This window comes from Erpetoichthys calabaricus, chromosome 3 (assembly GCF_900747795.2).
Source record: "Erpetoichthys calabaricus chromosome 3, fErpCal1.3, whole genome shotgun sequence".
NCBI lineage: Eukaryota > Metazoa > Chordata > Cladistia > Polypteriformes > Polypteridae > Erpetoichthys > Erpetoichthys calabaricus.
In genome coordinates this window covers 61,832,330-61,845,638 of record NC_041396.2, presented here as the reverse complement: position 1 = coordinate 61,845,638, position 13,309 = coordinate 61,832,330, and the positions used below count along the sequence as shown (strand labels likewise).

The following is a 13,309-nucleotide window of genomic DNA, read 5'->3' as shown; positions in this document are numbered from 1 at the left end:
AGTTTGAGATGATCGTGAAGTTGTGCTGCAACTATTTTTTCCAGGACTTTGGAGAGAAATGGAAGATTGGAGATGGGCCTATAATTGGAGAGAACTTCAGGATCCAAGGTGGATTTTTTCAGTAGAGGTCTGATGACAGCAGTTTTTAGTGCAGAAGGAATATGGCCAGCCAGGAGGGACTGATTTATTATCCTGGTGATAAGTGGAGAGATGGCAGAAATGTTGGCCCTCAGCAAGGGTGAGGGGAAAGGGTCCAGGGAACTAGTAGACGGTTTCATTTTCCTGATGACATCCTCCACCTCTTCCCGTGTGGCAACAGAGAAAGAGCAAAGAGGATGGACGGTCTCAGACAATGAGTCAACAGTTGGGAAGGGCAAGATATCCTTGGTAGAGAGGTGTAAACGGATATTATCAACTTTTTGTTTAAAAAAGTTGATATACATGTTGCATCTGTCATCAGTGGTCTCAGAATGGGCAGGTAAAGGAGGTTTGACAAGATGATTTATGGTTGAAAAAAGTTTTTTAGGGTTGCTGGAGCCATTTCTGATGATGGTGGAATAAAACTTGGACCGTGCAAGCTTCAGAGCTTCTGCATACGCTCTCATGTGTTCTCTGTAAGCCTGTTTATGGACAGTCAGCCCAGAGGCCTTGAGCCGCCCCTCAAGGACACGCCCAGCCGCCTTCATTTTTCGCAGCTCACAGGTATACCAAGGTGCTGAGCACGAGAATGAGACGGACCTAGATGTTAAAGGGGCGTGGAAGTCCAGGAGACTGCTCAGGGACTGGTTGTAAAAATCCACAAGGTCAGCAACAGAGAGGGAGCTGATAAAGTCAGAGGAGAGAAATGTAAGGTCCAAGGCCAAGGCATCCACATTGATATTCTTCAGATTTCTGAAGTAGATCTATCGTTTTGGTTTGATACGGGAGGAGAAAAAGGGCAGTTCCAATGACACAACTTTGTGGTCTGAAATACCAAGATCAAATACCTGTAGATTCCTGATTGGGGCACAGTTTGAAATGACCAAGTCAAGAGTGTGACCCCTAGAATGTGTGGGAACATCAACATGTTGTTGTAGGTTGAGAGAATCTAGCAGCTCAAGGAAATCAGCAGTGAGATAACCTGTGGGATTGTCAACATGAATATTTATATCTCCTAAGATTATGATGTTGGCAGAAGTAGCACAGAGTGTTGTGAGAAGATCAGTAATTTCCGGAATAAAGGCAGAATTGGGTTTTGGAGGTCGATAGATAAGGAGAACAGTCAGGGGAAACGGGGGCTTACATTTAAATGCAAGGCACTCACAGGAAGATATTGCAGGTATCGAGATAGGGGACAACCCCAGGTCCTGACGGTGGATAACAGCTATTCCACCACCACGCCCAGTGCTGCGAGCTGCCTCCAAGTAACTGTAGCCAAGTGGACAGGCTTCATTTAAGGCAGAGTAAACCTCTGACTGGTGCCAGGTTTCTGTCAGACACATGAAGTCAAGTCCTTTTTCCCTGATGTGTTCTTCAATCAGTATGGATTTATTGCTGATAGATTGAGAGTTAAATAGTTCAAATTTAACCAATGACTGTGAAGTAAATCTCTGTACAGGACGCAGAACATTAAAATCCACTTTACGCAGCTTAGAATTCATTCCACAAAATAAATCCAGCCGGGGATGTGAAAAACGAACCGGCTGGGACGACGTTAACAAAGACGCACCAGCCGTGGCGGCTGACATTGTCGTGATGCGGCGTAGGTTGTTAAAGTTCACTCCCCGGCGGCGGTGACGGAGCGAGGCAGGGAAGTGTACCGGAGCATCCGAGGGCAAGAGGCATTTCGGGAGCACTGACTCATGTTGGGAGCCAGGAGAGTTGTTCCTAGAGAGGATCCGGGAGGCTCGGAGCCGAGCCCTGGTGCCTCCACGCTTCCCACGGCGGCGGCGTTTCCATCGGCGACCGGCCAAGCCGTGGACAGTGACGAGGAAGGCCGGGACTTCCTCAAACAGTCGGCCAAAGGTTTGACTGAACTCCGGAGTCAAATGTCGAGAAACCCCCGCACTCGTTCGGAACATGGCCCACTGGGAAACTGTTTAAGGGGGGACCTTTTTCACTGCTGCACCGCTAAACATGCATGCAACGGAGTATTGAACGGTAAAAATGGACAGAGAACATTCTGAAACTGAAGCTGTAGCAGACGATAAAGAACATGATGACACAGAAGAACTTTTGCCGAAAAAAGGAGCCGTGTCTGTTGTCTGGAGATACCTTGGTTTTAAAAGGTCAGTTGTGGACCATTATGTTCAAATGTGTGAATACTGTTTCTATACTACTGGATAATACTGCAAGCCAAGTTGTACTTGTTTTATTTTTTTTTCTCAATACTGTGTAATGTACCTGGGTACTGTGTAATAGTGTGACGACTTTATTCTCGACATTTCTACTTTATTCTTGCCGTTTATATCGAGATTAAAGTCGACATGTTCACTTTATTCTCGTAATTTGTCATTAAAGTAGAACATCGTAAACTTAGCTTTATCCTAAAATGAATATTTAATTTACTAGATTTTCTCAAACCCATTCGTAGGTTATGTAGCACATTAAATGCTTTGTGTTAAGTGTTCCCCGAGCCATGTTAATCGTTACGTGCTTCTTAAACTGACTTCCTCTGCACTAAGAGGAGGTGCAGGCAGCGATCACCACGCAGAATACATTAATTTCATGATATTCCTGCTCCCTGAACATTTAGAATGCTAAGATAAATACTTGATATCATTTTCATGATGAAATGCATTAAAGCATGTACAGTGGCATGGAGGGTGCACTGCTGCGTTGCAGCAAGGGGGTCCCGGGTGTTCCCTGCCTTGAATTTGCATGTTTTTCTGGTGGGTTTACTCGGCATGCTTCAGTTTTTTTCAAAGTCATGTAGGATGTGGGGTTTTGTTCTGCTATATTGACCCTGCTAGTGTATGTATTGCTCGTATTCACCCTGCGATATGCTGGCGCCCTGTTCAGGATTTGCTCCCGCCTCACACACAATGCTTGCTGGATGGGTGCAACCCTGAATGGATGGCATAGTTAAACATGTATAACGAAGATTTTTTTTAAAGTTCTGAACACCACGTGGTCTAAGTTTATAACTTTTACTTTCACAAAGACGTTTATCGAGTGGTGATTGGTTGTGTGGAGAAAGAAAAAGGAAAGATAGGAACTGGGGGTTTGGTACATCAGAGACGGCACGCATGCAATAAAGAAAGCCCGCTCAGAAGAACATCCATTGAATTCTGTGTTCGTGTCTCCGACCACCAGATCACAAACCCAACATTTACACAATATTTAAGTTAAACCTGTGCGATACCCATTTATACATCGTTTTTGGAGCCTCGTCACACCTGCCATAAAGTTCTCTACACTGAACGTATACCTGGGGACCCCTTACTGCAAGGGAGCAGCACTACCGTGCATGTTTAATACCTGCTTTAATGCATTTCATCATGAAAATTTATCTTAGCATTCTACATTTTCAGAGAGCAGGAATATCATGAAGTGAATGTATTCTGTGCGGCGATCGCTGCCTGCGCCTCCTCTTAGTGCAAGAGGAAGTCAGTTTAAGTAGCGTGTCGATTAACATGGGTCGGGGAACAATTAACACAAAGTATTTAATGTGCTATATTACTTATGACGGGGATTGCGAAAATCTAGTAAATTAAACATTGATGTTAAAATGAAGTTTACGACATTCTATTTTAATGGCAAACTACGAGAATAAAGTCAACATGTCAACTTTATTCTTGGGTCAGGGAACACTTAACACAAAGCATTTAATGTGCTACATTAACTTATGACGGGGTTTGAGAAAATCTAGTAAATTAAACATTTTAGGATGAAGTTTAGTTTACGACATTCTACTTTAATGACAAAATAAACTGAGAATAAAGTGGAAATGTCAAGTTTAATCTCGACATAAATGGCGAGAAAAAAGTAGAAATGTCGAGAATAAAGGTCAACATGTCGGCTTTATTCTCGACACATAGGGGTTTTTTTTTTTCTTCACTGTGTCCGTATTTTTTTCTTCTTCACCGTGGTCCTAATATGCTTCCGTAGGGCTATACCACAAATAGCATTATAAATGCAAGTTGCAGTTTTATTATTTATGTATAATGCAGTTTGCCTTAATGATGGTTCAGTTGGTAAAGATATCATCACCAAGTTGCACTTGTTTTATTTTATTTTATTTTAATTTGTTAAATACTGTGTAATTCATCTGGGCTTAAAGTCTTGGAAGTAATAGTTTTATTACTGGAAGTTGCACTATTTATTTTATTGTTATTATTTATTAGTTTAAATGATTGATAGATACTTTATTAATCCCAAGAGAAAAATTCACATACTCCAGCAGCAGCATACGGATAAAAAAAAAAGTTCTAAAATGCACTTTAATGATTGTAAAGTTGTTTAAAAAGTCACCTTAACGTGTCAGTGGACAGAGATTGTTAACATTAACAAAGTGTAGTTGGTTTACAAAAAATATTTACTATTTATTCCTTTTCTAAGACATGTTCAGTGCAATACAACCTTTGACAAGCACCTCTGGATATTTTACTAAGCCTAAATGCCTCTTTGGATGGTTGAAAATATGTTGTCAAAATTTGTTTAAGTTGTTTGCAAACTTTGTTCAATAAAAAGGCTCTATATTTTGACTGCATCTGTCATGCAATGTGATTCCTTCTCTTCATTAGTGCCACCCCCTTGAAAACTATCACTTTATGGGGCAAAGCAAATCTGTATTAATACTTGTGTGCATATTAAAATGTTTTTTTGTACAATGTACAATTCTCATGACAGTGGAATAGGTTATTCTTAGCCAGTAATTGCAGTGGAAAATGTGGTCAACATCCACTCATGCAGGGGAAAAAAAATACCGTCCAATACTGTGAAACTGGTATAATTCTGAAAAATACCGTGATATAGAATTTTGGTCATACCGCCCAGCACTAAGGCAAGCTAACATCCTATTTGTTTTCTTGATCACGTCTGTACATTGTCTGGATGTAGATAGTGAGGAATCCACTAGGACTCCTAATTCCTTCTCAAATCTGGTACTTTCAAATTTCAGAACTCTCACTGTGTATTCAAACAGAACATTTTTATTGCCTATGTGTAATACACTTACTTATATTAAATTCTGCCCAAGCCTGTTAAGTCCCTCTGTAACATTATCTGCGCTTTCACCTGGTTTGGTATCACCTGCAAACTTAACCACTTTACTACATTATTGTCCAGATTGTTTCTGTATATTAAAAAGAGTAGCAGCCGCAGCACTGACTTCAGAGGGACTCCACTTTTAACATCACCTAATTCTAAAAATGTTCCCCTCACTATTACCATTTGCTTCCAGTGTTGGAGCCAACTTTGTACCCACTTAATGACCATCCCCTGAATTTGCATTTATTTCAGTTTGATGGGTAATCTTTTATGTGAAGCTTTTCAAAAGCCTCCTGAAAATTAAAAATAAATAATACGGGTGCACCTCTCTGACTGAATCATCACAGGATTCCAGCATATTAATGAAACACTATGATCCTTATTTGAACCCACATTGAGTATTTGCCAATACCTCTGTTCTAGAAATATACTGCTCAAGCTTTTCTTTAATGCTTGTATACACCAATTTTTTAAGCAACCACAGCAACAAGCAACACTTGGTCTTCCCTCTCATCAGCAACAATTGAGAATAACTAACATATCTGTTTTGCCTTTTGTTACTTTAAAGGGTTTTTAAAAAAAAAAAAATCACAATATTTAAAAATAACCCACACTCTTTTCAAGCTGATTTTACAGAAATAAGGGTTTCCAATAAAGGAGGAACAACTTCCAATGTGACTGAAATAGGGCTGTCAAATTAGCCAAAAAATAAGTAAGGTTTTAATAATCCAACTAAAAATATGCAAATATTCATGTTACACGTACGTTTGTACGTGCTTTTTTATATTTTATTATTATGTTAATGGCTGCATCAGCAGACATTGCAAGAACAAACACCAAAAGCAAAAAATATTTCAAATGTACTTTGGCAACTTTTAATTTAAATATAAGAGCCATCACAATCCCAACTATACCCTATAAAAGGGAAGCCATCAGCACTGCGGTCTTGTTTGCAATCCAGTACTGACAGCCAGGTCAAGTCTTAAACCACACAGCCTGTTGGGAACAAAAGCACTATCCCTCTACACTCACCAAAAAAAAAAAAAAAAACACTGCTTTTCCCTGGGCTCTACCCCAACCCTGCTTCCCATTCCTCAAGGCAGTCCTTACAGCAGCAAGCAAGATATGTCACAATATGTTTATAATGCAGGACAGCAGCCTAGTGCTTAATAACAATGTAGCGAACCGCACTGCCAGCCCATACATCACATAAGGGTTTAAGCTCCTTTTCATGGCTACTTTTAAGGCCCACTGTCCTATCAAGGACCAGGAGGATATATGAGATAATTAGCAAGACCATGACAGAGTGAAAATTCTGTGCTAAGTCAAGTCAAAGGCAGACTTGTTTTTTTATTTTGAAGGAAAAAAAAAAAGCCAGTCAGCACTGGTGGACTTCACTGGAAACGTGGCCCCTGTGTGGCCTACACAATGCCACAGTATTAAGAGTCCACACAATATCTGCCTGCTTTATTCCTTCCTTTAACACAGTAGTGGGAGAGAAGAAAAAAAGTGAAGCAGTCTGGCTGTAAGTAAAGAAGACAACAAAACAGCCATTCAGAATTACCAAAAGGCTAAACATGGAAGTGCAAAAACAGGTCTGTAAAATACTGCAGCTTTGCATAGTGGGTCTAGTAACTCAATGCCAAAATTAGCACAAGCAAAACAACCACTCTTTTACAATCGAATGTCAACATTTGCCTTCTGAACAATAAGCCTACAGAATTTGTTATTATTGTTTATTAATAAAAAATGAACAGTTAACATATGTTGTCTATAGCAGTACTTCCCAAACTCAGTCCTTTGGACCCGCTGTGGCTGCAGGTTTTTGTTCCAACCAGCTTCTCTTTTTAATTGGACTTCTGGGCTAATTAAGTGATCTGTTATTTCCCAAGTTCTGTATTAGGGAACAATACAGAAATTAGAAAATTAAGTTTGGTTAAAAAAAATACAAAACATTTACCAAGCAGTCATATGGGAATAATGTATTTTTTTTTCTTTTTAAAAATATTTTCATCTTGATTTTCATTCTACTTTTCCAGGTGTTCTAATTGTTTAATTAATCCATTATTTACTAATTAGTGACCCTAAAGTAGTTTCAGCCTTTGATTATTCAGTGATGTTAGCCTGGGTGTTTGCTCTGCTCGTTTTAAATTGTCATTAATAAGATACAACTAAGGGGGAAACTGCACAGAGAAAGGGCAAAATATAATGAAATCAAAAGAGAGTTAAGCATTAAATATATAAGTAAAGCAAAAATTTTTCTAAATGTCTTATAAATGTAAAAATCATGCTGCTGCTGATTTTCTGAATGTAGAATAAGAAAAACAATCCCAGCTAATTAAATGAGATCAGTATTATCAGATATTGTCACGGATTATAAACTCTGGTTGGGACAAAAACCTACAGCCACAGTTGGTATCCAGGGCCAAGTTTGGGACACACTGGTCTACAGTATAATTATAAAAATAGACTTTAATATAGGACATAAGACTTCTATTTGTCTGGTTATGCAGGAGATTAGTGTGAAAAAAAATTTAAAGGGATTTTTAAATCAGAATCGGTATTGGAATCAGCCAATCGAGTAACATGAAATCTGTGATCTGTATTGGCCTTAAAAACCTTACTGCAGCATCCCTACAATAAACTTGAATTATATTCAAATAGCGACATTCAATCTGACAGCTCTAGAGTGAAGCATCCTTACGGGCTGCTGTATTAGCTCTCAGTGACTAAAACCATAATGTGTAGCCAAAGAAAATTTAAAAACGCACATCTCATCAAGTGTTTTTTGTTCAAAACCTATCATTTACCAAGTTCTAGATTTTCTAGGTTTTTTTTTTAAACGGTTTTACTAAAAAACATGCAGGTTATGTACATAAAATTAAAGTTAAATACTGTCAAGAGTAAAAATATAAACATTTGGATATTACAGCACTGTTTCAACTTTTTTTTTTTATTATTCAAGTACATATTTATATACTTCTCCATAATTAAATTCAAGTCTTGGTTGAACCTTCAAATTCTTTATGGATTCACTTGCATTGTAATTGAATATCATCTCCCAAATGTAATAATTCTATCATTGTGACAATCATTACCATCCAAATTATTTTTTTAATGTGGTAGTTAGTTTTGGTCATACCATCCTTCCCTACATACCCATCTTAACTGCTTTGGCTGCAAGGTTGACACCAATGTCATCAGTCTTCACGAGTTATTTATTACAGGTAGATATACAAAATCTAGTTACATGAGAAAAATGTATGTAGTTTGTTTCCATGCACATTTAAAGTTTGTATGGACAAAGATAATATTTACACTAAGAATGCAGCCCTGAAACAAATAAGTGAAATGCTTTGGAAAGATTGCAAAATGCACACTTTCATAACCCAGCACGCCTAAATATTACGACAGCAGAAACTGTTCATCCTTCCTCGATTTCTTTGTGAAAACAACTAACATATTAAATGCACGATACTAAAAAAAAAATTTGAAAAAGGTCAATGTTTACAGAAAAATAGAAACCAAACAGAATTTTCTACCTAGGTCCAGCAAGACCTTCACATGTGTGAAAAAACATGATACTGTGATACTAGACAGCTAATTTACTTTACCAACAAAACCTGGCTCCTGCCCCAAAAAAAAAAAAAAAAACAAAAAAAAAAAACACACACACACACTTAGTGCCTCAGGCTACACTGCATACTATGGACCACAAAAATAAGCCTGTCATCATTGTAATTCCACTAGACTTAATCATGTTCATTTCAGGGATCTGTCGACATATGTACCAAACACTAGTTTCAAACTTAAAAAAATAAAAGTGCATAATACAGTTTCTAGACTCTTGTTGAAAATAACTAGAAGCTACTCTGGACTTTATGTTAATATTTTTGAACTAAGGAATCAAGAGCAATAGCCAGGTTACAAAAAAAAAAAATCATCCGTTAAAAATACACTAAAGCAGGCAACATTTCCTCCATAACTATACAGTGGATGACATTCTCTCTCATATCCGTCTATAAATTATCCAAGATGGCACTTGTCTAACTGTATTGTAATATTTTTAGCTTAGTAATTTTCAAACCCACTTAATCCACATCAGTGGCAGAGAGGGTCTGAACCTACCCTTGTAGTACTGGCTGCAAGTGATGTACCAATCATGGAAAGGGTCCCGTGCACCAAAAGGGTCATGTATGTAAATATCCACATTCTTTCCTAATAGGCAATTACAAAGTCATCAATTTTCCTAAAAAAAATAGGCAGACAGGCACAAGCCTGGAAATCGTACACAGGATTCTGATGTTCTGAGGCAGCATCTCTAACCACTGTGCCACCAGGTACCTTCTGTTCATCCTCCAATATTAAAAAATTATCAGATGTTTTTGTCAGTAAATCAGACGTTTTCATCAATACTACTATTGAGGATACGGTTCATTTGTAACAAAAAATGTAAAAAAGCTAAAACCTGTAAGATACATTATACAGTATATTATGCATTAATGTCGATGTGCACACTTTCCCATTGGTTTCAAGATTGCTTTTAGAGCTCCACGTTCCGGCCACTACGCAAAGACGAGCTGTCGGGTTCATTTTTATTCTCAGGCTGACCAGTGCCAGCAGAGATGTCTTGCGGTTGGCCAGTTTCTAATATTTAGCGGCGTTTTCGGTTTTGAACTGCTAGCATGATAGGCCGAGTGTTCCCTCTATGTTAAAAGGATGCAGTGGCTGTTGAAATGAATGTATTGATGGTTGTTAGTACCGTACTACCAAACCAGTACACACCTAAGTGTTAACTTTCTTCAATAACGTGAACTGAATAATACGGTCGAAAATGACATACGAGCACATACTGTATAAAGGTTAGTACAGTACCACTGCCTAAGAGTTTGACCCTCAGAAATACAAGAAACTTTCCAATACCTTAAGCAACATGCATTTGTGAAAAGATATGAATATTTATTTTGACCCTATTACTAATTTGCTTCATAATTTGTATTTTGACATAATATTGATACAAGTCAATCCTGTGCGCAAGTCGGGGCGGAGCGGATTTCTGCGCTAACTGAAGAAAGCCAGGAAATTGTCCAATCGTACACACCACTCCGCTTCACAAGCCAGTCTTTCAACCATGAAACTTTTCCGGCGACTACTGAACTAATACCCACTGCTCACGTTAAAAAATGCTTGGGATTTTTCCTGACTGTCGACGTTTCTTCCAATCACACCTACAGTAGGATGGAATTGTGTTTAACGTTGCCAACGTTCTCCCAGAAGCAAGCAACTACTAACACTATACCTGAGCTGAAAAATATATATACATTTTATTGTTTCTGCACGTACTATATACAGTATGTTAATGTATTACAGATCACAAGACCTGGAAGATAATTATTTTACAGTGGAATCATAAGATTTTCGTGCACAACACATTCCTTTCGACCACTCTCGCCAAAAGCACTCTGTCCATGTGGGTACAATTTCCAAAACTGCTAAGATCTTTTTGACTCTCACAATAGTGACGCAAAGTGCTCTCTTGATTTACTTCATTCCATCAATATACGTCCGCATGCCAGGTCTATTCCACAAATAGTCTCACACAGATCACGCGTATAACCAAGGCGGTGCAGAAACGATGCCAACACGAGCGTTCGAATGTATCCAATTGCAGCTGATCCACCGTACATCAAGAAAAGAACTGGCGGGAGGGATGAAAATGAAAAACGCCCTTTCTCACACAAATGTTAAGTGGCAGTAAAAAAAAAATCACGTAGCTTAACTTACCAACATACTGTGCAAGTTGACCGCACACTTGGGGTCCTTGATCATGGCTTCCAGTTTACTCAGAGAGTTTTCTGTATGTCTCGCCATCCCAGCGGACATTTTTACTTAATTCCTTTATCGAGTCCCTTTCTTCTTAGGCATATACAACAGCACTACTTATCTATCCCCGGGCTCTCCTAAAAATGGAAGCCTCTTTGCATTCATTCGGTGGTTCAAGCCTTCCTTTCGATCATATATCCCGCGCCGCTAGGCCCGAAAAAAAAAAATCAGGCGCAAAGGCACAAGTTCTTGGGAAGTGCAGGCAATTAGTTGAAAAAACACGAATTCAAAAAAAAGGCAAACTGATGGAAAAAATCGTCCAAGATCCACACCGCGCCTAGGGGGAACCCCTGAAGGCACACACAGATAATGCCGGCTCCTCTAACATATTTTCCCCTTTTGCCTTCCCTTCTTTTGAAAAGTTGCCCAAAAGTGTTTTCGCCGGCACGGCAGCAAAGCTTTCATTAGATCTCCTTTTTTGTTGTTTTGTTTTCTTTCCCAACCCCTCCCGCGGGCGACTGGGCGTTTACTTCGTTTTCCGACTTTGGGTGGACTGGAACTTTGAGCCTGTGCAGTCAATTTTCAAATTTCTTCCTTTCTGATGCGCATGGCAAATCCCATTCTGCTTCCTTTTAAAGTAAAAATATAAACATACAGAAGGGAATACGGAAGGGACAATGACGGAGAGAAAAAAAGCGATAAGTGCGCGAGCTCCTAAAAACAATAAAAAAGAGACAGATTATTTTCCGCTGCTGGTGGATGCGCCTATGTACCAAAAAAGCCCGACCTCTCCTGCGCTCCTTTTTCCTCCCAACTTTTCAGTGCAATTTGTATCTACGTGATGTCAGCCGCTGTATGCTCTGCCTCCTCCAACCCGTGTCGTGTGACATCAATATGCAGTCGGCCTCCTTTACCCACAAGCCTCTTCTTTCCACGAAGAAAGCGGAGGCGAAGCGACGTTGGAGCAAAGGCATTCACTCCAGTTGGCGGATTCCAGGCGCATTCTTCATGTGCTCAACTTTACCCGCGCTGAGCTTGGAGCTGGAAGGCTGACGCCGGTTGCGTTAGCTGCGCCTCGTTTGACTTGCGCACCGCTCGCCTACTCATACAAGGAATAAAAAAAGAAGGAATTTAGCTGTTTGGCTTGTATTGCGCTATGTGAACAGATAGTGATTGCGCACACACCTAAACAACTGGGTGCGTTTACCTCTGGCGCTGTACGAACATATAATCACGGATGCATCGCAATGCACAATGAAGGTGATATTTTTGAAGACCTTTCATTATTAGAAAATTGGAATCGTGAGTAGCTACAGATAAAAAAGAATAAAGTCGTGATGAATCCATCCACCCGTATTCTAACTTCTTACCTGTTAAGAACATAAGAAATTTGACAAACAAGAGAAGACAATTCAGTACATTAGGCTTGTTTGTTTAGCTAACAGCTAAGCTGTACCAATATCTCATCCAGATACTTTTTAAAGGTTGTCAAGGATTTTGCTTCAACTACATGTCTTAATAGTTTGCACCATAACACTCAATGTCACGGAGAGCCAATGCCTATGCACTGAACCAATCAATCACAAGATAGACATTTACATCGATTTACTTAGCAGACACTTTTATCCAAACATTGAGTAATGTCAACCTGGGGGACTGCTTGAGGACATGTGTTACATGACAAAGTTACAAAATTGAACATCACAAGTGAAGAGCACAGAAGAAAAAAACTAGTTACAATTTCTAGATAGTAAAATCAGAAATTGACATAATAAGTGAGTCTTCAAACACTTCTTACACACATTGAAGGAGTCAGAATTCTGAATGGAAGTGGGTAGTTTGTTCCACCATACCAAATAGTGGTGGCATCACCATATGTTACTCATCAGTACACCTGAGTGATCACAAAGGTACATATGACTTCAAAAATGTCACCATATGCATAGATACTGACTCATGAACTACTGTTTAGGTTAGGATTTAAACTTTATCTGTGCCGCTTCAGGGGGTCATTGTAGTGATCTGAAGAAAGGAGTGACATGTGCCTGCTTTGGCTGATTGAACACCAGTTACTCATGTGCTGCTGCATTTTGAATCATCTGTAGCAGAATGGTGGCACATGTGACCAATCCAGCAGAGAGTTGTAGTAGTCCAGACATGACAAGACCAAAACTTGGACCAGGAGCTGTGCTGTGTATTGTGTTAGATACGGTCTGATCTTGGAAATATTGAGAGGGTATATAAATACATTTTGTTGTTGTTGTAGAGTGAATCTGCAAGACCAAGAGACCGTAGC

At 39.3% G+C, this 13,309-nt stretch overlaps 1 protein-coding gene across 6 annotated transcripts in view; it reads right to left on the bottom strand.

Moving 5' to 3' along the window:
• Positions 1-12,090, bottom strand: part of rock2a (rho-associated, coiled-coil containing protein kinase 2a) — a 234,846-nt gene extending 222,756 nt beyond the window's left edge. For 5 of the 6 annotated variants that reach the window (XM_051924915.1, XM_051924912.1, XM_051924917.1 and 2 more), the window contains exon 1: positions 10,975-12,090. In XM_051924915.1, coding sequence (XP_051780875.1) covers positions 10,975-11,073 — 99 coding nt within the window. In that variant the 5' untranslated portion in view covers positions 11,074-12,090. The remainder of the gene's footprint in view (positions 1-10,974) is intronic. The other variant, XM_051924916.1, reaches the window with a different exon arrangement.
• Between the last annotated feature and the right edge of the window lie 1,219 nt (positions 12,091-13,309).